The sequence below is a fragment of the Cuculus canorus genome, chromosome 1 (assembly GCF_017976375.1).
Source record: "Cuculus canorus isolate bCucCan1 chromosome 1, bCucCan1.pri, whole genome shotgun sequence".
Classification (NCBI taxonomy): Eukaryota; Metazoa; Chordata; class Aves; order Cuculiformes; family Cuculidae; genus Cuculus; species Cuculus canorus.
The window spans coordinates 50,661,084-50,686,953 of record NC_071401.1 but is presented as its reverse complement, the minus strand read 5'-3'; the positions used below and the strand labels follow the sequence as shown (position 1 = coordinate 50,686,953).

General features: G+C 43.9%; 1 protein-coding gene across 1 annotated transcript in view; it reads left to right on the top strand.

The window, feature by feature from the left end:
- CLYBL (citramalyl-CoA lyase) overlaps nt 1–14,220 on the top strand; it is a 178,721-nt gene extending 164,501 nt beyond the window's left edge. The window contains exon 8 of the mRNA XM_054088010.1: nt 13,584–14,220. Coding sequence (XP_053943985.1) covers nt 13,584–13,679 — 96 coding nt within the window. The 3' untranslated portion in view covers nt 13,680–14,220. The remainder of the gene's footprint in view (nt 1–13,583) is intronic.
- Nucleotides 14,221–25,870: the final 11,650 nt, after the last annotated feature.

Genomic DNA, 25,870 nt, shown 5'->3' with positions numbered 1-25,870 from the left:
CAAACACATTTAATATTGAATAATTCTGTATTCGGCAAGCATTAGTCTTTGGATTTGTTTTGAAGATGCTATTTTACTGACATAATCCTGGTTTCTTGCTTATACGAGCCATTTGGGGGCGGGGGGGAATGTTTGTGTTTGGGGGATTTTTTTTTTAAATAAATGTTTTTAAAATAGATTACAGTCTTCTATAATCAGCTGCAAGAACAGATTTGCTGAGAGTTTGTGGTTCGGGCTATTTTTTTAACCAGCTGTGTTTCATATATATTTGCATGTAGCTGTCTATCAATAAAAAAGGACTGCAGGTTAATATGCGAACTTCTGGGTCTTGCATCACTGCCGTATTGCCAGGATTCATTGGAAAAATAGTTTTCCATGTAGTGCTGCAACTTCTTAACTGAGTTTGCAATTCTGTATTATAAATGCGTGAATAAGAAGAGCTTGGACACTCTACTTCATTTTTTTTCCAAAGCAAACATATCTCCCTGAAGGAGCTTCTTGCTCCCAGAGACACGCTAAAATGTAAGTAATAACTCTTCCCCTACCACCTCCTGACAAATACTCCACACGGTCATTTCAGTAATCCTCGTGTCCTAATGAAACACCTCTTCTGTTTTCCTTTTCCTTTTATTATATTAAAGTGTTCATGTCAGTAAGGCTAAAAATATAGCTGTGGTTAATATGCTTGAGACTTGCATGGGTTTGCCATGTTATTAATCAAAGTTGAAAGCCTGGAAAAAATAAATGTGAGGGATTTGTGCAGCTGTTTGTGTGGTAGACAAGTTAGTGGTCTACAGTCTCTGGGATCATAGTTTGCTGTTAATTGCGTTTAAAGTTTGCCAGCAATATTTTAGTGTAAAATACAGTAAAAAAAAGCTTTTATAATCTATTCCAGTTTGAGAGCTACAATTACCATAATAATTTTCTTTTGAGAGAGAGCTGAACCAGACTACTTCATCCTGGAGGCTGAAGTTCTTGGACATAGTAGCTCCCAAATGTGAGCACTGAGGTCAGGAAATATCAGGATCTTGGAAAGGCATTGCAGAACTGGAGATGCTGTGGCAGTGTCCAGACAGGAGGAAATTAGAGTGCTAACCAGCTAGCCAAAAGTTTTTGGGCTTACCTTATGGAGATAGGCCTGTTTGAGGGGTTGTTTTGGTTTTGCTTCTAGTTTTTTTTGGTTGTGGGGTTGGGTTTTTTACGTTTCTAACCTGGCTGAAAAATAGTATGTCTAGGAAATAAATGGAATTGTTGTATTTTGGACAATTAGAAGACAAATGTTGAAAAACTACATTTTGTATTTTATACAGCATTTATTAAGTGCTCTCTTTTGTCTAGAACTTTGAGATGTAAAAAGGAAAAGTGCTTAAAAAGAAAAGTATTATTTCTGCAGTATTTGCATATTTTTACAGTAGAATCGCATTACTAAGGCATGTGATTTCCAAGATTTAAAAATTCATCCTAAAGAAAGCAGGGGTAGCTGTTGGGCAAATCTACATATAAGATAAATGTCAGAGAGCGTTCAAAAATTAGAAAGAAGAGTAATAAATATTCTGGTAGTCTAAAGGACAGTTTCTGTTCTAAATTTCTGAAGCATTTGTACTGCATTAAACAGGAAAATGATCTTATAAATCCAGATTAGCAGAGTCCAAGGGGGTAGAATTAGTGGAAGAAGCGACTAGCTTATTTCAAGAAAAAGATCTGACTTCTGTTAATGAAGGTACAACAGTCTTTGCTATGTAACTCACTCCTGTGTTTACATTACTAGTACATAGATACAGGAACATAATCTCTTCTATATATAGTTAGTATTATATACTACAAGAAAGTAAGACATTGAAAATGTGGTTTTGAGCCATTCAACTTGTAAATGCATCAGGCGCACCATCATTATTGTAGCAAGATCTTCCCAAATCATCTGGGTTTTAAATAAAATTCAGACAGAAAGAAAAGAAGAAGAGTAAAGTGAGAGGTTGCTTATACATTTGTCCCGTGTTCCAATTTAAAAATGCTTTCAAAGCGCTCCCACAATGAACTAGGGAATAGGGAGCTAAATGCTGCCACCGAAGTCACCTGTCAGGTAAGGATTATTTAGAGTTAAGGTAAGTAATTCACAAGCCCGAGCTGTAATAAGGGTTGAATAGTTTAGATCCCACGGGGCAAAACAGAAGAAATAGCTGCACATGCCACATACAAATGCACAAAGTGCTTCTTAGAAGACCTTTAGCATATGTTTCTTGCATTATATTCTGTGCCATTGTATATCATGTTCCCAGCAGCTGAGGAATAATATATATGAACTCCAGCAATGTGACAAACTGTACAGTTTCTTTTACGGACCTTTCCAGGATTATGAAAAATCTTAGGAATGCATTTATTTACACAGCATCTACCCAACAAAGGAATGGAAATTTCCAGCAGTGGCTCCCTTATAATGCTCTTTGTTTAGGAAAAGCTCCCCCAAGCCACTGTATCTTGGAGACGATGTGCCTTCGTGCTTGGGCCAGATCCAGCTCCAACTGCTGCCCAGGGAGGTCTCTCCCCACTGTCCTCCCTCCCCTGGCAGCACCATGGCCCCCAGGAGGGCTCTGCATGCATACCCTAACCAGGAGGGATCCTTCACATCCCTATCCTTCACATCCCGATCCATCACATCCTGATCCATCCTCTGGGTGCTGGGAGGACAGGACCACACAGCGAGGGTGGCAGACGCCTCTGGCCTGCCTCCTGGAAGGAGTGCACTGGAGCATCCGTTTGGCACAGGGCGGTGTGGGACCCCATCAACTCACAGGTATTATATCTCACTTTACAGGGAATTATATCTTGAGGCTTTACGTTGAGCGAGGGATGAGGGAGCAGTCCAGCTCCTCACTCCCCTCGTCCAAGGTTTGAGATGCCACCAGCTAAGCTGGATCTCATCCCAGGGCAGCACAGGGTAGCTCTGCACATGCTGTGCTGCAGCGCTGTCAGCCCTCGCTCCGAGGATGTGGGGCATTTGCTGTCATTTATGTAAAGCAGGCAATGTATATTCCTCACACTGCAGAGGGGGGGATTCGGGGATTTGTGATAAATTGCCACCTTTTATGAGCTTTGGCCTTAAGAAGTATAGGCTCAGGTGCATCTCTGTGCAAAGACGGAGCGTGCTGGTGAGATTGAAGCAGAGGACAGTATTATGTTGTTTATCTTTTAAAAAGTGTCCAAGTGAAATTTTAGTGTGAAAAATGACGAAAAAAATAGAGATTGAGAGAGCTCATACTAGCATCTAGAGCTTCTCTATAAAATTTTATTATTTGAAAAATATTTTAGAAATGTGGTTTGTGTCACAGTTGAAGGCTTTTCCCTTAGAAAGATCCATCTGGGGGCAAATTTCTAACATTCACAGTAGAGCAGAAGGGGCTATATTAGCTAATTGCTTGTGCGATACTGGTTTCTACACCGGCACAATCAGTCCTGAGGGAGTTATGCCAGGTGGGGAGAGAAGGAGACAGATTTTACCACACGGGGTTGCAAAAGCTCCTAAGCAGGGCAGAAACTCATATAAAATATTTTCTTGCCAACTCACACAAATACGCACACTCCCCAGCAGGCATTCGATGGCTCTTAATCTGTTTTCCTCCACTCATTAAAGACCTGTGTCCAAAACATGGGGGGAGAGGGACTCGGATGGCGCTTTGACATTTCCCGCAGGGAGAAGTTTCTCCATGAGCCGGGAGCAAAAGGATGGATGCTGTGCCCCTCCATAGCCTTTCCACCCATAGCTCCTGGAGGAGGTGGCTCCTGTCCCAGGGAATGTGGGCGCTGCAGAAAGCACAGGATGGTGCCCCTCTGGGTTCCTCCTCAGCAAGGCACAACCCTTCTGTCCTTGTCACCTCAAGGAGGTGCATGCAGGGTCTCAGTGAGACAGGATGAGTGCCTTTGCTTTTGGAAGGGCTGTACTGTGCCACACAGGCGTGCTCCCAAAGCAGGTGATGCTTTTTTGCAGGCATGGAGTAGGGAGACGCCCATCACTGCAGACACCTGCCCATTGTCCTGCCAAAACCTACTTTGCACAAGCAACCCACCGAGGCAACTATCCACCTCCCAAATCCCTCTTAAAAAAGCATTAACAGGCACTCATGAGCCTCATTTCACTTTCCAAAGCAGGATCTGACCAGAGAAGTAATGTTCTGACCAGATGGCTCTTTTTAAGGCTTTCTGAGGGAATTCAGAAGCCTGTACAGACAAAATATTGTTTCAGTTAATTTAAGTAGCAGTGGCCTTGCTGCCTTTTCACTTCTCCAGCTTTTTCCTGGACCTGAAGAAGCTCTCTCCAAAAACTCCATCGACTGAAACAGAGAATGGCAGGAAAAAATGGCTGTGCAAGCCTATTCAGAAAATGAATCTGAAATTAGAAAAAATATAGACTGGAATATTAACAGTGATTCCTTCCCTGTTGACAGAATGAGATTCACTGTTATTACTCATCTTGCCTGCGTTGTATTTTATGGCTACCTTCCCCTTTTGTATCAAATGTCTTTTGTGTGTCCTGTAATCATTTACTTCTAGTTTTCTAGTCTATATTTAACAAATTGCTTCCGTGATTTTAAACCTCTAGTTAATTCTAAGTTAGTTAATTAAGGGCATCTGAGGATACTGAAGTCTTAATATTAGTTACTTTTCATTTTTCCATATAATAACCATGATGCTCACTATGGGAAAAAAATGCATAGTTGGATAGGATGTTTGTCCAGGAAGCTGCTTTTGTGCTATAAAATAAAGATTTGCTTGGCAGCAGCAAGTGGACTCTCTAGGATTCTTCCGTTCCTGATACATTATAAGGTGAAGGGTGGAAACCAGTGGAGAATATTTCTGATTTCCAGGACTTTCTTCTGCTACTTTAATTTTATTCTTTCCCACTCTAGAGGAGCACGCAGGAAGGCAACAATCACAATGAGAAGGAAATTAAAGAAAATGTAAAAAGATAAATAAAATCCTTCATATCTGCCTTTCATTCAGGGATCTTAAACAAGTGTTTTGCTCAGTGGGAGTTAGAGACTTTGGAGGCTTGAAGGAGTTTCTGGAGCTGGACTAAGCAGGATCCACTGGCATGTCCCAGCCTAAATTATTGTCCTTAGTGGTTCGGGCAGCTTGAGGAGCTGTAAGAGGGAAAAATAGCTTGTCTGGCTCACATAGCAGGGCAAGACCCTTATCCGTCGCCTGGGAACAATCATGTCAGGTGGAGAAGAAGTAAAGGATCTTGTAGGTCCCTGTTCTTCATCTTTCCTGCCCCGCTGTGGGCTTCAGGGGTCACAAAGTCCTTCCCAAGTGTTGAGTTTAGAAAGGTCTTTTTCTATCAGAGTTCTTGTACTGCTGCTCAGGAGATATTTGAGGTAAAAATTAATCTCTATTTCATGTTGTTGTTGCCCTTTCCTTATTGACCTCTTGTGTCCTTCCATCTTCTGCTAGAGGTAGAAACCTATCTCATAAAAACTGGCCTGCTTCTGCCCCTACAAACTGGTTTATCCTCTGAACTAACTAACTGCTTCTACTCTGGTGAAAGTTTACACCGGTGAAAAGAAACAAAAGGTTAAAGTTCTTATCAACAAAATAGCTACAGAAACTTGCTGCTGTCAAATCCTTTGCAGAATTCCCTCCCTATCCATACCTTACTTCAAGAGATCACAGACACTCACTGAGCATCTCCTCTTGTGAAGAAAATACACATTTTTTACAAATTTTTGCAGGGATCATATATTTACCCCAAATATTTCCTCCCATAATGTTTCTACCAAAAAATAAATTAAAAAAAGGCAAAAGTCAAGAGATTCAAAAGAGACGATACGGATATCGCAACCTGAAAAGCTCTATTCGTATAACTTGCTGCACGTGGAGTCTTCAGTTTGTCATATGTGGCTAGACTAGTTATTTGGCCATTTCCTACTAACTGCAAAGATACTAAACGAAGGCCAAGAGTTGTGGGTCAACATGATCTGGAGGCAGAACAGGCCTGAGCAAAGAGAAGTTAGAGACGTTATCTTGTCATAGCTTGAAAAACATGATCAGTTGACCCAGATATTATCGAACACCTCCTAGCAACTGACTAACCTTTGGAAGTTCATCACTAAAAGGTGGAATTACAACCTAGCTCTTTATGATGGCTTTTTGGCTACAGAAAAAAAAAATAATAATTAAGCCTGCATTCAGCACCATCACAGCTGTTAGGTTATTTCCTACTCTTTACTTCCCCACAAACATGGTTTCAACCTTCTGTTTCAAGCGAAAGTCATTCCTTTGTAGTCAGGATAATCACTCTTCCCCCAGGCACAGACCCAACTCCATTTGCTTCTACCAGGACTCTCTTCTCTTTTGTTCATTACCTGTAAGCAAATCCAAGCATTCTTTTTAAGCCCTGAAGCAAAGGTTTCCAAATTCCCTCTGCAGGGTGTCACTTAAACAATGTGTTTTTTTCATTTAATCTCAGGGGAATTATCTTCCTGAATGCCATGCTTTTTAGGGGGACTCTTTGCCATCCACCTGCTTCCTTTCCTCCTCAGAAGAGTAAATCTGCCCTTCTTCCAGAACACAACACTCTTATTTCCTTATAACAGTTAATTTTGTGGAGGATTAGAGGTAATGTACTCAGACCCAAGCAGATTTTAGTGGGTTTGTTTTTTTGTATTTTTGTATTTTTTGTATTTTTGTGGCCTCCAAAAAGTCATAACTAGACCTTTGGGGTTTAGAAGTAGGCTGACACTGAGTTATCACAGGAAGAATGAATGTTTCTCAGATAACTGTGGATCAAAGGTTTCTTGCATCTGTGAATTTGAGGGTGCTTGTCTACACGTGTTCCCCATTTCCCCTTGTGGGAGGTACACAAAGTTTGCACGGGCCAGCTGGCATCACCCATTCTGCTCATTTCCATTTATCCTGGCATCTGCAGGTCACAGGGGCTGGAATGGGGCTTACATAATTACTTCTTAGGACAATGGCTGTATTCACACAGAGCCTTTGGCCTGGGTTACCAGAGTGATGTGGGACCTCTGTTTGATTCACAACATCTCCTAATGATGAAGAGGGTGGAGGAGAGAATGGTGGCTGGCTCACTGGCCCCTCTATGCCCATTTCCACTAGGTCTTGGATGCAAATCTCAGAAGGCAGCCAAGAAGGGCGAGGAGATAACTCAACTGCCACACACCCATTGCAGGGATGTGGTCTGCAAGCAAAAGTATTGCTAGCTAAATCCACTAAGAAAAGTAACCAGAGGAAAAGAAACCAGCAGCAGCAGGGCAGTATTTCCAACCCTGTGATAGCGGAGTCCCATCAAAGGACCTCTCTCCACTCATGAGTTTGCTTGTCTTCTGGGCCACCATTCCCTGACTGGTGACAGAGATCTTATTTTGCAATTCCATAAGCATTAGGTATAACTTAGGCCTATACTTAATTCAAAATTCGGCAGCAAGTGCTTTCTTGTTCGTCTTGCAATTTCATGGAACATAATCTTGGCTTGCTTTTCCTTTTCTTCCACTGACCTGGGTTTTCAGAGTCCCTCACATGCCAAAGCCTACCTACAGAATGGGTTCCCTAGCACTTCCAGCCTGCCACCTAAATTGCCTGACTAGATTCCCAAAGTAAGCTGTCTTGGAAAAAGTTGGCTGTCTCTACGTAGTGGTCCAGGGCAACCCATACATTGACACACACATGCAAATAAATATAGTGCTATTGACTAGAATCTTTCATGTGATGCAAGACAATTGATTTTTCTTCTACTAAAGACAAGCCACAGGTTTAATGCAGTATTTAGAAATATATTTAAGAAAGGCCTGGCCACTGTCACGTTGTAGTTAAAGTTGTTGTCTACATGTATGATGAGATGTATTAGAACAGGGCATCAAATCAAAGGTTTATTGGCAAAGGCTTGCCAGTGGTCAAGGTAATTAGTAAATCAGCAGTGTTTCCCAATACAGATTGTAGAGTTCTTACAACCAGTATTCATATGTGGCATCTCATCTGCAATCGATCAGGAACTGGTAGACTTTTTGGAACTTAAGGGGCTTTAGTACTTCAAAATTCACAAACTCACTGTGCCTTAGGAAAGCCAGTCCTCACTTTCAGTACCAATGCAGGTGATTAATAGTTTCCAGTGGCCTAAGAACCAAGGATCTGCAACCTTCTTAGTGAGTTTGTTGTAGAATGGATGTGGACAGAGGCCCTGATAGCCACAGACACAGCAAGCACTGAGGAAAATAGCCACAAGCATTCCCAGGTACACGAGTGCCTCTAATTCTTCCCTCTTGTCAACCAAGGGGGACTAGCTCGTCTGATCAATGTCCCACATGTCCCAGAACAATTATTATTTTACTTTAATTAACTCATGTGCTTTATAGCACAGCTCAGAGAGAAGAGTGTCAAATAACTATGAAGCATCTTAAATGTTCTCTGGCATGGCAGTTTTAGCCAGCTCGTTCCTCTTGTTAACCCGTAAGCAAACATTAGATGGTGGAAATATAACCCCACATAATATTGCATATTACATAAAAAGGTTTCAGGAGAGATGAACAGTTTTGAAAGTTTACTTGATCTTGTGGAGAAACATGAGAGTACATCACTTGTGATCCTGTCTATCTCCTATTGTAGTCAAAGTCAACACAATTCTACCACCTGTGATATATGCTAGCAAGAGAGTTGGCTGTATCATTTCTTCCCTCTTCCTAGTTCCCCCAGAACATATTGATCCCCAGATGATATAGAAATTGACTCTGAATCTGGTCCCTTTACCTTCTGGTAAAGGAAGATGCTTCTTGCCATAAAAAAAAATAAAATATATACTCTTTTTGTGAAATAGTTGTATAGATTTACCAAGCTCTTAACTTCCCCCAGAAGTTTCATAGAGCAAATGTTCCTGGATGCTGCTACACATACACACACACAAAAAGAGGAGGTCTTTGTGTTCCGTGAACCACTGCATTAATGTGTTCATCTTCTGGCTGTGGCAAATAACAGACCAACACTGAAACTCCTTCAGCAACACATGGCAGAGTTGCCCAGATCCATGGCAACACATGGTCAGAGTTGTCTCCTAAGCTGCCAAAGAACAGCCTTTAATTATATGTTGAACTTTGTTAGACCCGAGTTGGATTTGGTAGTGGCTGCATTTATCCAAAAGAAGGATTTTAAGGTACAAGTGTAAGTTCTGCCAAACTGATGTGTTACAAGGTTTGGTTCTGCATCTCTTTGGTGTCTCCACAGCCACCTGGAAACTTATTCCATTAGATATTCCTAACGCATAACTTGATTTGTTCCCCTTTTTCATAAGCCTGTATCTTCAGCTCCTGACCTGTGAAAATGACTGTTCTCTGTCAACTCTGCCTTATTGCTTCCCTTGTCTGTAGGCTGGATCTTTGTATCACTTGGGGCTGACCATGCTCAATTCTTTCTTTTCCCAGACTATCATTTTTAACTGTTTCCATCTGAAACAAAACCTAGCAGCTTTATATATTTTTAATTCCCTTCCAGCTGTTTTCTATACTTGCCAAAAACCTTCTCCATTCCATTCTCAAAGCACTTTAGGACATATTGAAATTCAAAGTAGAGTTGTTAAGGCCTTACTCAGCATGGCCTGCATCTTGCATAAATAGCTGTTACTTTTTTAAAGAAGTTACTACTATTTTAACACAGCATTAAATGTCATTGTGACTTTATTGCATTCAAATACTACATGGGTCCTGGGGGACACAGCAACTTGCACAGTACTGGTCCTGCATTGTTCAGCCTGAGCAAGGTGATCTGATACAAGATACGGAGATGGGGAAATGATGACTTGATGGGCATCTCCAATGACCAGGAGGAGAGAAGAGGAGCTTGATCAATCTGCCACCTTCTTCTTGCTCTTCCTCTCATAGACCTACCCAGGAGGAAACACCTTTGAGTCTTTCCTCACTTGCCCATCAACTGGGAAGGATTCTTAGCTAGTTTGCATTAAGGCCCCAATGGAAAATATGCCTGTTCACATTTCTTTCTTGCGTTCTCCCTGATAGTCAGCTCTGACAGAGGAATATGCAGCGATGAGGCTGAGGGAAGCCAAAGGTTTTTCAAATGCAACTCCCTCTGCTGTGTTGTGCTGCCTTCCCAGCTGTACAGTGTAAGCCAGCCAAAGCACTTTTACAGCTCCCATACTCTACAGGCTGCTGAGTGCCAAAGTTACCCTGTTTCTCATAGGACTTCACCCTTAGCACGTTCGCTGTGTTGCTGCATGAAGGATGACACTAAATAAGTGCTGCAGGATATGTGCTGCGTTGCTAAAAGCTGGGTTAGTGCCTATGGCCACCCATTCTTTAGAAGGGCTGCACTTCCAGCTTGCTGTCCAGTGGATGCTGCAGTTGTCCTCCATTCCCCCACTTCTCATCCCACCTGAGATACCTTCCCCCAGTACACAAAGGCTGTACCCATTCCTCCATCAGCCTTTACCAGGAGGGCCTGTCTCTTCCCAGGGTAAGTCTGACACGTTTGACTTGCCTGATGGCAGGGTCCTTTTACAGCATTCTGAAAAGGCTCCTGCTGAATGATTTGTATGGTTACACAGCAAGTGAGAACCACAACCACCGAATGCAGTGGATGCAAACCCCAGCCTTGCACCATGCACCCACTGTCGCTTTCATTCACGCTGCAAGCTTCCTTAAGAACAGACCTTTGGTCCAACCATTGAACTACTGGAAGTCTAAGTACAGGCTGAGATTATTGAGAAAATTAGTCAAAAAGAAAATTTAGATCTATGACTAAATTAATGCCCAGATTAATGCTATCAAAGCAAATGGTGTTTATAGAAAGTCTTGTTTTCTTTATATTCATGCGAGAGAAAATCAAAAGAGTGCTAAAGGCAAATTTCATCTAGCAGCACTGGAAAAGAGAGCATGGGTACAAAGCTATAATTACTGGTATTTCCTATCTGTTGAAACCTGTGGGTGGAAAGAGAGGCAGTGAATAGAGTATATTCAATGGCATTAAAATAGGTTTCTTTTTCTGGACGTTAGCTCAACGCTGCAAATTAGCAGGGAGAAAATAAGCCTCAGAATGAACAGGCAGAGAGGCCAACTTCTTCATGTTACTCTTTGCTGTTAGGAAAAAAAAAACATTTTTTTCCTTCAAGAATTCAAATTCCTAGCAACCCAAACTACAGCTGCACACTGACAAGAAGAGTACATACAGCAGATCTCAAGTGTTTCAGTGTTTGTGTGTCTACACATGGTGCATTATCCTAGTTTCCTTTCTAAACATGTTATTTTAATGAAGAGAGGACAGGCATGCTGTTTAATTAACTCCTGCTTTCTCAAAAAGATGTCCTAATCCAGACTGATCATGCTCCAACTTAGGCACCTGCAGAGGTACCCAACATCAGAGCACCCTGTGTGCAGTCAGTGGAAGGGGTGAGACCCTCCTGATCTTGATTTGGAGCAGAGATCAGAACTGCCATTGCTAGGTGCCCATTTGCAAACTATGGTAGTTACTTAAGATAACTGTGCTCCTAAGTCAGCCATTTCACAGGACTAAGAAGGATGATTCCAGACCTTAACGTATCTTGTCACTGTCATTCCACATGCAAATATCTCTTCTAAGCAATATCTGTTATTGGACTGAATGGAAAAGTAGGCACAATTAAAACATCAGGGGGTTTAGAGTGAAAAAAAGAAGCATATCTTGCACTATCCCGTAGTTTTAGATCACTGCGTAGGCATGAATTATTCTAAAGAAGTCCTGTCGTAAAATGTTTACTTAGTTCCTGGCTTATTTTCACAATTAATAAATGGAATAGTTTGAGATTGCATTTTTTCTAAAGATTTAAAAGTATGAGCTAAAATGGCTGAGACGTAGCTAAGATTAAATGGGTTATTTTTATTATTTATTAATAATAATATAGTAACAATAATAATAATGACGATGGGGTAGTGTTGATCATTTGCTCTGTAAACAACAAATTCAATTTGAAGCGCCTACAGTTGAGTTTTTGTCATTATTCTCCAAAATCACCTAAAATACTGCAAGCTATAGTACAAAATCCTACTTTGAATAAAATATTAGCTTTAACTATTGGGTTTTTAATGGTTTTAATACAGCCTGTTCTCACACGCAGCAGTATTGATTTGTATGAGATGACTGTTTAAGGTGGATTTTTGTCTTAGCTGTTCTAGAACGTGATTTAGTGTTGAATGCTACTTCAGTCAAGCTAGAGATGGAGCAACACACTTCCTAAATATTTTTGTAAAAGGGTTCTATTTTCACTTTACTTATAAGAGTCCTCTATTTGATGATTATCAGCCCTTAAATGAAACCCAGAAAACAATAAACGGTTTGTTCTCCTCTGCATTTCTCTCCCTGCGCGTGCACAGCCGCACATGCCGCTATCGCTGTTACCCTGTTCTTGACTAGTCTCACGCCCTGCCCAGCTAAGCCCAGCCTGTGATCCTGTATCGATTGCAGCAGGACATTAAAAGGGTGATCACCACTTTACAGAGACAGCCTACGCAACGCTGGGGCCAAGTCTTCATTTCTGAATTCTTCGGGGAAGGGATTGCATCTTTGTATTTGGTTGGGGTTTTTCTCAATAATGCATCAAAGTACTGACAGAATTACAAATAAGATTTTTTTGTCTGTTGAACTATTGCATGTCTTGATGCAGAGTGGTTTATCTTCAAAATCCTACCTCAGAAACACACGTGTGGATTGAAGCATCCCAAGAAACAAGTCAGGTTCGCCTCTATTTAAAACATGTGTCTTCTGTTTAAGATGTAACTACGATTCATAGTTAATTATTTTAAACTTGTCAGAGCAAAAGCCCTAGAAATACAAAGAGACTGCTGAAACCTACCCTGGCTCTCGGTTCAACGCTGCTGGGGCACACTGTTCTGTCTCTGCTCAGGGAAATTCCCTATGGGGCGTGCTCAGGTGGGCTTTACCTTGGCTCCAGGGCAGATTTGGGCAATATTATCATGCCAGCCACTTGTTTTTCTCAGCGTTCATCCCAGCCCCTGTCTCTAAGCACAGGCCCAGCCTGTCTTTAACAGTGGAAACCTGATGGAGAGGTGCAGCTGCACAGCCTCAACACACACCCCAAGTCAGGGAAACTTCCCTTCCGACCTCCCAGTCGCTTGTTGCTGTTTCCTTATGAAGGTAACGCTTCTGCCTTCGCCCTCCACCTGCAAAGGCAGTTTTGCACTGGCCCTGTGGCACAGCCCTGGCTTTGGAGGGTGATGCTGGACGTGGGGAGCAGAGCTGTCTCCCAGGCATGGTATCCGCCAGCCATCCCAGCTGGCATGCACGGGCTCAATGCTCTTGGCCCTCAATGTTTGCCAACTAGAGGGGCCGAAACAGGCAGGCTGCACCCTAGGCTTCCCTTTTCTTTCTCTTTTTCCCTCCTCTTAGGAGCACTCAGCACCCGCTCTATTCCTTTAACTGCATTTTCCCTATCTGGGCTAATTTGTCTCCTAAAACCCATTCAGGATTCCTGTGGGAGCTAATGCATCTTGCCAAACAGATGTGTTTTTCAAGAAAAAGAAAAGGAAACTGTGATTTCCAGAGGTCCTCTCAGGAAGTTCATATTCTCTCTTTTCCAGGGAGCGTTTACTTTCCACGGAAGCATGATCGACATGCCATTACTGAAGCAGGCACAGAACATTGTTACGCTTGCCACAGCCATCAAGGAAAAATGAGCTGGTAAATGAAGCTCTCGCCATGGGGCCCCAGTAGCTGTTTTAGAAGATGACTATAATACTTGGGAGAAAAAAATTAAAGATGTCAAGCTTAAGCGGAAATTCATTTCCATTTTGCAGATCTGTCATAATTTGCTTGCCAGCATTGCTAATCACTAAAACTATTCCCGACTTTAATCACTGCTTGCTCCTCACAGTACTACCCAGAACCTGCCATAAAGTTGCATCACTCGACTGCGTGACATCACGATAATTACTACAAATACGGGATTATGACTTCACTGAAGGAGAAAGGCAAAACGTGAGCTCTGTTGAAAGAGCACATGAAAACCAGGTCAATCACTTCAGTCTATCTACAGATCTTCCCGCTCCGGTGCAGAACTCCTATCGGAAGGGGCAAAGCCTCGAATAATTACGCACCAGCTGAAATTATTGTGATGAAAATCATTACCCTCCGCAGGCTTCGCATCTCCACACACACACAATTCTGTAAATGTGCATCAGCCAATAAAAATATTGCTCTGACAAGGCAGGACTCTTGACTTTCTTCTCTTTTTTTAAGCAGTCGCTATTCAGAATGTTTCCTCCTGGAAGCGTCCAGCCCGGGAAGGGTTGGACGGCAATAAACTTGTAGTTTTCGGAGACACAATGCAGCAGAACTTGTGCATATGGTCTCAGAGTCAGATTTACATCACATTAGGGATACGGCTACAGGTCATGTGGGCCGTGTGGTTAACGGGCTTAGTAAAGCTGTTTTGAAGAGGTTAACCCAGCTTGTAGTAAGGGTAAATAAACATAACAACCGGGCATTGTCCTCTATTCAGCATGTACTCTTATATGGAGGGCTAAAGGGTATTGAAGCTGCAGAGGATCAACTTGTGGTTGCCAGAGGACTCCAATGAAGTTTGAAACACCAACAATCAGAGATTTTGTTTCTGTTCCTCATTAAATCATGAGCTTTTGTGCTCAGACTATGAACGACTGTTCTTTAAGAAATTAACAGAATGGGAAGTTTTAAACTATGCACCAACCTTTTCATGACCTACACAGCAGCAATGCTGCTGCACTTAGACAAACACCGCGGGGAAGGCTGTTCTGTTTATTTAAATTTGTAAATAGAAAACAGTTGTTTTTTAGTTTCATTTTTCACCGCCTCCATGGCCATTTTACGTATGGAGTCACAGTGGCTTATTCCTCCCATCTGCTCGCTTAGCATGTTTCCCCTCCGTCTCCGAGCAGCGATTTTAAACATTTTGGGTTATTTTCGGTTTAATTAAGGGGAGAGGAAGGGAAGGGGGGGGGGGGAAATAAAAACACCGACCAACTCGTGGGGAAGCAATGGGGAAAGGGGTGGGGGGGGGAATGGCAGGAACACATCCCGGGAAGCAGCGGAATGGGAGACTCACCACAACCCCATACCCCGGGAGTGGAGGGGAAGCGAGACAGGAGATGCCATCCCCTAACCCCCTGGGAGATGAGGGGACTCAACTGCGCACGACTTGGGGAATGGAACGGGGGCTGGATGCCCCCCCATCCTCCAAGAGAGATGGAAAGACTCGTGCCACTCGTGCCCCTCAGGAGTGGTGGGGAAGAGAGATGGGAGATGCCACCCCTAATCCCTGGGAACAGTGAGAAGACAGACATGGGACGCCACCCCTAATCCCGGGGAGCGGTGGGAAGAGAGATGGGGGATGCTACCCGTGCCCTCCAGAAGCAGTTGGGAAGAGAGAGATGGGGGGTGCCACCCCTAATTCCTGGGAGCAGTGGGAAGAGAGATGGAGGTGTGCTAACCGTGCTCCCTGGGAGTGGTGGGGAGGAGAGACAGAGGATGCCATCCTAATCTCCGGGAGCGGTGGGAAGAGAGATAGGGGATGCGACCCCTAATCCCCAGGAGCGGTGGGAAGAGAGAGGGGGGATGCCACACTCGCCCCCCAGGAGCAGTGGGGAAGAGAGACTGGAGATGCCACCCCTAATCCCTGGGAGCGGTGGGGAAGAGAGCCAGAGGATACCACCCTTGCCCCTCAGGAGCAGTGGGGAAGAGAGATGGGGAGTGCTACTCTTACCCCCCCGGGAGCGGTAGGGAAGAGAGGTGGGAGATGCCACCCTAATCCCTGGGAGCGGTGGGAAAGAGAGATGGGGGATGCTACCCTGCCCCCCGGGAGCGATGGGGAAGAGGGACGGGGGATGCTGGGGCGGCCCCAAGGGGACGGGAAGGGGAGGGGACCAGAGCCTCCCCTCGGCGGAGTTTTGGGATGCATCCCACCCTCCACCCCTCCCAGCCCATCCCGGGTCCCGTCGGAGGGCTCCGGGTGATCCCTTACAGCGCGAGGACCTCCAGGCTAATCTGATTAATTAAAGACTACCTGTTAATATTGTGCCTTGTAGCTCAAACCCGCCTCCCCAACACCAACATCCCCCCCTTTCCCCTCCACGGGTTTCAGGGCACCCTCCGTTATTAATTCTTGGCTGACTAAATTATGGGTAAGGCTATTAAAACATTATCAGAACTAATGAGAAACAATTACTTAGAAGATGAGCTGGGACGCGCCGGCGCTGGGCACATGTGTAGTTATCCCCGCAGATTGCCATAATAAATCACCGGGCTCAAGGCACGACGGCGGCAAGGCCTGGCGCAGGGAAGGGAAAATGAGATTTATGGGATAGAAGGGCTGGAGTGGGAGGTTGGGGTGGGTTTTTTTTTTTTTTTTTTGCTTTTTTTTGCATAATTTTTTCATTAATCTCAATAGGACCCGTGTGGCGTAGGTTGTTTTATTCCCTCCATACCGCGCGGGGAGAAGAGGATTTTAAAATAATAATAATAATAGTAATAATAATAATGTCTTCATTGTTTTGCTGAAGTCTTCATGACAACGTGTGACGAACCCGCGGGAGATGCGCGGCCGCGGAGGGAGGCGAAGCCGCATCCCCCTGCCCTGCATCCCACACACCCCCCGCCTGCTCCCCCACTGAGACCAAGAAATAATAATTATTATAATAATTATAATAAGCTTTCTTGCGGTGTTTACGCGCAAAGCAGGCGGCTGCTTAAGTCACTTCATTTCGTGACCCGTCCGAGGAGAAAACAACGGTGTAAATCCTCCCATTTCCTTCCGACGCTGGACATACACAGATTTCTCCTTAAATTTCCCTGACACTTCGCCCCTCAAGCGGAAAATCCTGCTTCCATTTAACAATCTTAACGATTTTTGCGTTCTAAGACATAAAATCCGATTTATTTGTTTTTTTCGTTTACTTTAGGAAGCTTTCCGTGTTTTCCGGCTTTATTCTTCTCCTCTTTCTTTCTTTTTCTTTCTCTCTTTTTTCTTTCCCTCCTGGTGCTAGGCAAGCAATTGATGAAACAAAACAGATTATAAGATTAGCGACGGGATTTTGTGCATATTAATGATAGGAGAGGGCATCGAATGGGTTTGTAATTGCAGATCTTGCGCTTGGGATTGGGAACTGTAGCCCTGCTACAGCAAAGACCCCCCTGTGAGGTTTTCACATTGGAACTTAGGGGAAAAGTGGAAAAGTAATTACCAGAGCACAACATTGAAATGTTAAAGCACTTATTCTTTCTTTCAGCGTTCTGTTTTAAAGGGGAGAAACGGGCAAAATGGAAAATAAATTACTTTCAAATAAGTAGGTTAGCACCTGAATGCTGGTGCGCATTTTCTCTTCTTTTTTTTTTTTTCTCCCTCTCTCTCTCTCTCTTTTTTTTTTTTTTTTTCCCCAAATTCTAGCAATTATTTAGGAGGGCATTTGCTTCTGAACCCAACATCCAAACAGCAGAAACGGGGGAAGGGAGGGCAGGGAGACCTCGGGAACACAGGGGCACTCCGTCTGTGAGGTTTGCAGCAAATATCGCCAGGAAAGCTTTTCAAAGCTGCAGTTTGAAATTTAGAGGGATTTTTTTCGTTGGTAGCGGTGGTGGTTGGGGCTTTTTTTTTTTCTTTTCTTTTCTTTTGGTTTTGTTTTGAAATCGGGGATTAAAAGGCAAAGATTGTTTTGTTTTCCTCTTCAACACAAGCATCAAACGGTATTTTAGCAAAGGATGCGTTTCACGACCACAAACCCCTTCCAGCAACTGCGTGTTCCCTACAATATCGAGAGTAACCCGACACTGAATTTTAACTCTTATTAAAGGTCCTTTCTTGTTTCTTGGGCTGCTTCAGCCCTCCTCCTCCGAGCTTACTCCTGCGAAAATCCGTGGGTTTGCGTTTACAACACAAGTGGTCCTTTACTGACTTTTCTAACCCCACTCTCCAGTGACGAACAGCAGAAGATGACTTCGCTCTGATGGCACCTACTCGCGCGTGTTGTTTTAATTCTGTTCTCAACGGAAAATAAATGTATCTGGTGGAAATTTGGCTTTGAAAACTCTTTTTTTGTTGTTTGGGTTTTTTTACGAGCCAATTAAACGGAGTATCTGCTTCTCGGGAAGTAACTTCTGATTTCGCGGGGAGGGAACAAAACAAAACAAAACAAAACAAAACAAATTGAAACGCAATTCTGTATTTCGTTCATCCCATTGCTCCGACCCCCTTCTCCCACCTTCACCTCCATCAGGTGCAGAGCAAAGCCCCGAGACAGGGCTGGGCTTTCACTACTATTTTAAAGACAAAAAGGGAAGAGCGAGGGGGCAGAAGGGAATAAAAGCCCTTGAGGGCACCGGATGATGCTCTATTTTTCCCTGTATCCCGGGTTTGGGAGCCGCGCAGCCCCTCGACGGAGCTGAGACTTCGGGGAGGGCTGCGGGACCTTTTGGGATGCGCGGGTCACGGAAAGGGGGGTTCCCAAGGGGTCGAAAGGCTCACGGAGGAACCTGCGGTAGCGAGAGGGGACACACACACCCCCAGTGCCCCACAGCACTGCGGGGCTGCAGCTACGGGGACCGGGAGGGAGGAAGGGAGGGAGGGAGAGAGGACAGCCCCACACAGTCCTGCTGCCAAGAGTCCCAAACACCAAGGGGAAGAGAGAAGGGGTGTCTTGATCGCATCCCTTACATCCCCACCAGAATCTTCTCCTCTGCCCACCCTCATGCCCACAGCAACCCTTCAACCAGGACCAGGGCACCTGTGGGAAGTTCCACCTGAAGAAACGTACAAACACCAGCCTGGCACCAGTGGACAGCAAATGAACCGGTGCCCTCCGCCAGCAAATGAACTCGTGCCCTGCACCTCCTTTACCCCTTCCTTCTCCCTCACAACACCCCACTGGGTCTTCTTGTCCCCTTGGTGCAACCCAGGCCTCCCTTCACCTCCCCAGCAGTGGGTGTCCCTCACTGGACACAGGAGAGGGGCTTTCCTCCCCACATCTGGGGGTGCAGGGAATGGGATGCAGAGCAGAAATGTTCTGCATATGCCCACACAGCAAGCAGGAAAAAGATCAGATATCCTCACTATGTTTGGGGTTATTTCTTCCCAAATTAAGTCTGAAGCTCCCACATCTCTTGACAGCAGCCAGTACCATAAGGTGCTGGCCAGGACGATGTCTTCAGAAATGCAGGAAGCCTGATTCCTGAAGCTGTTGTAGCTGCCTGCTGGCATCATTTGAAGCTGATCATCCTGGTGAGAATGAGGAGTGCTAAATGCCTATGCTACCTTCTTGGATCTCTGTAATTTAAACTGTGGCTCCATGTAGCTTTAGGTCTCATGCATGTAATTTTATACCTATTTCTGCTAGCGCTGCTAACATTATTAAAGTTGTGATATCAAGCGCACACATCAGTCAGGAATTTTCCGAAGTGAAGTACATTGAAGGTAAAAACCTTGTCCCTGTGTATGACATGTTAGAATTTACAGGACATACATTCATGTTGCTGGGAAGATCTGGTCCAGGCTTCCCGATACCTAACTTCATTCTTGCCTTGCTTTTGCATTAGTCCCTAACAGAAAGCAGTGTTTGTGCAGATCTGATGTGCTATGGGATACCACTGGAAATGCTTGATGTTATTGTCACATGTCTGGTCTTATGTAAAAATGCAGCTTAGGTGCAGTCAATTGTGCATGTATCACTGCAAATCTGACCACCACTGACAGCCTTGCTGTCACCTTTTGTCACCAAGAGGTCCAAGGTTGGATAATACAGAACTAAATACTTGCAACTGAAAGGGAAACAGGTGGAAGAAGATGTGCGAGGGCTGTCCAGTTACATCACTGGCATCGCTGTGTGAGAGCACAGGTGAGAGAACAATCACTCCCTCTGTCTTCAACATCAGTGAAGTATTCATAGAATCATAGAATCACTAGGTTGGAAAGGACCCACTGGATCGAGTCCAACCATTCCTAACACTCCCTTAAACCATGTCCCCAAGCACTTCATCAACCCGTTCCTTAAACACCTCCAGGGAAAGTGACTCGACCACCTCCCTGGGCAGCCTCTGCCAGTGCCCGATGACTCTTTCTGTGAAGAATTTTTTTTTGATATCCAGCCTGAACCTCCCCTGGCGGAGCTTCAGGCCATTCCCCCTTGTCCTGTCCCCTGTCACTTGGGAGAAGAGCCCAGCTCCCTCCTCTCCACAACCTCCTTTCAGACAGTTGTAGAGAGCAATAAGGTCTCCCCTCAGCCCCCTCTTCTCCAGGCTAAACAACCCCAGCTCTCTCAGCTGCTCCTCATAAGACTTGTTCTCCAGCCCCCTCACCCTTTAAGTATTGTACTTAAAGTTTGTGTTTTACTTAAGGGTATTGAAAGAAGGTCCCCCAGGTCTGTGGTACTTGGTCGGAGTACAGGGAAAAGCTGTGGCCTCTGCCCACAAGAAGGAGCTTGTCTGGCAAAAGATGTCCATCCCTGCCTGCCCCACAGCGGTGCCGTGCCTCAGCACTTGTGTGACTGCTGAGGTACAAACAAAAGCCTACCTCTTCATTTGAAACTGTTCAGGAACTTCCAGCTCCACATCACGATGCTCTGCTCAGAGACTGCTTAAAATATATAGTAGGTAGAGATATTTATTGTTTTCCTTATAACGACTTTTGAAAAAATCCAGTTCCTCCAGAAAGAAAAAGCCAGTCCGGTACTAACAGCAAGGTCTCTTATTGGTGCAGTCCTAAGATTTTTTGCAAGAAATTATGAAATCCAAAGGTAAACTGAGTTAACTTGATGAGCGAAAGCAGACGGGGGCGATGGGAATTGACCATACAGATTGATCAGCGTCTAGGTTTTTGTTGACTATTCAAGTTGTGCCAAATTTACATTAAAAGCCTCACCGTAAGTTCAGTGATAAATGTAAATACATCTCCTTGCTGTAGCTATGTTATGTAATTCTTTCTTTAGTGTTTAATCAGCATTTGTTAATGGGGTGCTTGAGGACGATGTGTACAGTGCAAGTTTGCTGTCAGAGCCGAGGGAACCGAGTGCGTCTTTGTGCCTAGATTTTCATGAACTACGCACATTCCCATGTGTAGGCAGACAGAGAAAATTGGAAGGCTGTCCCATTTCATGTGGAGGGGAAATGTAAAGAGCTGTGTTCGGTTCCTGGCCTTTCTCTCCCCTTACTGACAACAGTTTGTGTCAAGTTTACCGAAAAGCCCCACTGCTGTAACATTGCTTTTGAGGGGGGGGGGAAGGATAATAAACTTTTTTTTTAATTGCTTCCCTGGCTATAAATTAGCATGCATTGGGCTAAATTTTTTTCCATGAACAAAAGGACAATTGATGGCGAGGCTTAGAGAAAGTAGGGAGGGAACTCTGAGCCCCAAGGCTCCCCTGCGTATTGAACTTGAGCAGGGGGAGGCCTTGTCTGTGCCCAGAAGTTGAAGGGCACTGAGAACTACAACAAAACAATAGGGATTTTTATGTTTCACTGACTGTTTTTGCAGCTGCATCTTCCCCCCTCCTCCTCTTCCCCTCCATTATTTCATGTGAGAACCAAGTATGAAAATAGAAGCCATGGCTTTCCCTCCTGCCACAGCCAACAAGCATAAAACCAGACAGAACTCATGAGAAACCCAAATTTACTTGTAAGTCAGTGTTCCAGGCAAAAGCAGAAATTGATCTGTGCTTTTACTCTGTATTTCATTTCTGTTATCACACATGTAAAGACGGGGCTGAAGCCCACTGACTGTATTGTGCATTCAATGTGATCGTCTTCACATCCCCAAGGCTCCTGATGGCGTCTGAGCGGGAGCTGACAGAACAGACTGAGTTCTACCTTTGCAGCTCCCCCTCTATGCCTCCCACTTGGCCCTAGAATATCTGATAAACCATCTCTTACCATAGTAAAAGATCATATATGGTGATTTTTCTCCAGAGCTAGCCCTTATACTACTTGTCCTCTGACGCATCCAGTTACCAACCCGAACAAAGAACTGTCTACTAGTAGGCATGGATCACAAGCTGAAGAGCAAACGTTAACAGTGAGAAGTCCCCAGGAGTGGGGAAATACTGGTGGAGAATGGATGAGAAATGACTGAGGGGTGGGGATGGAAAGGACAAATGCATGCCTGTCCTCTCATACTCTGCAATGGAGTCATCGCTTATTCTACGCAGCCATAGCCAGAAGGATAAGCATAAATCGGTTTAATTTGCAGCAAAGGGAAGTGTGAACACCTTCACTATTTGTTAAACAGAAAAGATAATCTAATTGAAGGCTGGTCGCACAATGTGATAAGCCCCTAAGGAAATGGATGAGGTTTCTTTAGAGCAGGCCAGGTAAGCATCTGCCACAGGGTCTTCATGAGAAGAGTGGAGTAGGTGAACCCTGACGTCTTTTCTAGTAATTTTTTTAAATAACATAGTAATTTGTTTTATGCTATAGAATGTACAGAGACGCAGCGCAAAAAAAAAAAAAAAGGGAGGAGGAAAGAGAACCATTAGGAAATGAACAAGGGAAGAACAGGAAACTGACTTTCCTACCCTTATACTTTGTCTCCTTAGCACCTTAGTCTCCTGTCAAAATATCTACACCAATGGACTGTTTGGAAATCATTTCCTTCCTTCCTTCCTTCCTTCCTTCCTTCCTTCCTTCCTTCCTTCCTTCCTTCCTTCCTTCCTTCCTTCCTTCCTCCCTCCCTCCCTCCCTCCCTCCCTCCCTCAGGGAGCTGACTGTGGTCACCCAGGGCAAGGTCTTCTGGATGAACAGGCAGGTCTTCTGCCTCATAGACCAGGCATTCACTTGCAGAGAAGGTCTGTCTCCTGAGATCCTTTCCTTTACTACTTACAAGCAGCTCTGTGTTAAGGATCCTCCCCTACGAGTGTGACAAACCTCCCTCCAAACAGAATTTCTTGTAGATGCCAGAGCTATGACTGGGCAGGTGCAACTCCCAAGGTGTGTTTCCCTACAGGTACTGATTTAACTTAATCTGTCCGCGGTGAATACAGAGCACCAACTCCTTCATGTCAAGGCACAATCCTACTACTTCCCTTCAGGTTCTGACAACGTTTCTATCCTTCAATTTTTTTTTCTCTTTTTAACTTTTATCCTATTTTAAAATAAATTTACCCCAGATGCAATATCATTTCCAAGAAGCAGATAATTATTTTTTTCATTGTATTATAGGAAGGAGCATTTGCAAAAATCACTAAAACTCTCGCATTCGAATCAATTTCAGGCAGTTGTTCTATTATTTGAGGCTGTCAGCTATATTTTTGGTATTATTTTGGGTGATTTTCAAATTGTTGTGTTCTCTGCTGTTACCACTAGAATTGCATAAAACCTCTTGTTTACAGAGCTGTGAAATGTTTTAGAGGCATCAATTGAAATTACAAGGCATTGTCCAAATTGAAATTTGTTTCATCCAAAACAGTGTCCTGAACATCTACGTGGTAGTAAACATTTTTTCGACCGTGTACAAACTGTGAATTTTGTGTATTTGTGTATTTTGTGTATTTGAAATTAAATCTCCGCATCAAAATCTGCATTGCTGAACCTCCTGCTGGCAGCCACTGTTCTCCTGAAAAGTGACATCTTTGCTGGCACTGATGGGGTGGGAGTTCTCACATGGATATTTCTGAATGATTTCCTATCACTCTTTGGATATTGGGACTTTATAGCAACACATGCCTAAAAAGTACAAAGGATGTGAGGTTGTGTGAGGAATACAGGAGGGGGCTGTCTTGGGTTGAGTAAGTATAGATGGTTTTGTCCTGACACACAAGGTGGAAACCATTTTACAAACCCCTATTAAAGCAGCATATTGCTGATGTCACAAATTATGTCATTTTTCAGCAAGCTGTTAGGTAGCAGCGGGATACTTAGAGGTCCCAATCTGAGTTCACAGCTTGAGGCCTCATCATCCACTGAAGGGAAGGAAATACTCCAGTCCCCTGGCCCTCTGTTTACAAATAATATATCAAGAATCAGGATGCCCACAAATGAACTTCCAGGCACTGAGCTAAAGGAAATGCAAATTTTATACATACATATATATACATATACATATATACATATATATATATATATAAAAAATGTATATACACATAATATGTATATATACATACAGGCTACATGTATATGTGCATGCATGCATTTGTGTGCGGTGCAAATGAAGGCTGCAGTTTACCATCAGATTTTCTTTAAAGAAGCTTTTTTCATTCTTCCTTGGTGTATTGAACTAACTCTTCACAACCAGTTCTGTGGACATTTCACACACAGAAATCCCACCAAAGGTAGAGATATCTGTGTAGGAACGGGGTACAAAGTACTTCCATTCATGTATCCTTTCTAAAATTGTCGACGGGTTTTTAACATCTAGGGCTTATACAACATAAATGATTTTAAAATATGTACATAAGAAGAGATCTATCTATGATGGAGTTGGGGGATTGTGCAAAATAAAATAGCGATGTCTAACCACCTGCTAACTAGTACAGCAGAACAGCTTGTTGGAGGTTCTCTGTCTCCTGGATGAACCATATTTACAAGTATATGTGTATTTCCCCACACTAGAGCGTGTTCTGATAATACATGTATAGCTGGGAGAAAACAGCCTACATTAGAAGACATAAAATACATAGTTTGTGGCCTGAGGCTATGAAATAACCCAAGAGAAGGAATTAAATTCACAGTTAACGATACCAAACTCATCGGTGGGTACTTTTACCCCATCCGTGCATTAGTGGGAGCCAAAGATGGAGTGTCAGGGCACAGCTTTGAACTTCCTGACTTTCGCCAGTGTGTTAACATCACGCCCCCAAGAGAATGAGGGTACTGGCAGGGAGATGGATTACACAGCCAAACAAGGCATTTTTTATCCCCGTGCTCTCTCCCTAAAATGATTCTAATATTTTGCTGCTTATTTACTGACATGATTGGCTGCAACTACCTCTACTGGAAACTATTTTACAGGGTTGGATTAACCTCCTCTCTACAGCATATCCTTGTTTTAATTACTGCTGCAGCTATCCGCCGCTATCTGCACAATAAATGCTGTTGCTTACAGAAACATGATTACAGGATTAGAGTTATTGGGCCCTTGCCCAGACAAACGCAGTGACATAGCATAGCACTGGCACCTCTGAAAGCTACAGTGACCTCAGGCATCTCTACATCAAAGGCCACAGCCACAATCTGAGCTTCATTAGCTTTCGAGGCTGAAGTTACAGCAGCACTACTTCCTCAGCCACTAATGGGAAACACTCTCCTCCATTTGCTGTTGAGGTGTTAAAAGTTCCTCTTAACGTCAGTTACTGAGCTACAGCTTCACTGGTATCCCAGTAAAATAAAAATTATTTGTGAAGTGGGAGCCGAGTTCAAACTGAAAGGCTAAGTTGGACACCCCTCACTCAAGCAAAGGGCATTCTCTGGCACAGGGATGCTTCAGAAGCGAGGACTACAGGGGGAGGTGCACCCCAAACCCCAGGCTGGGATCTGTAGGGAAATTCTCACAGCTTCTGAAAGGTTTCATATGGTAGTAACCAACTCTTTAATGACTTTGGTATCTGAAGGACACTCTGGTTTTCATTTGTAGGATGTGATGCAGATGATTATACAAACAGAGGGAGCGTGGCAGCTAGCTGCAGCTCGGGGCTTGTGCCTCGTTGGGTCTGCACTCACAGTAAGAAACTGTGAATTGTGGTGGTAACTCCTCTAGTCCCCCTAGTTGATCTGCACCGATAACGAGGAGACTTGGGACATGAAGTTGACTCTCACAGAGAAAAGCTAGTCAGAGAGAGAACCATGAGCTAGCAAACCTCTAGGTAGGATCAAACTGAATTTTTGCTTCTAGCATACACATTGCTTATGTGGAAATATC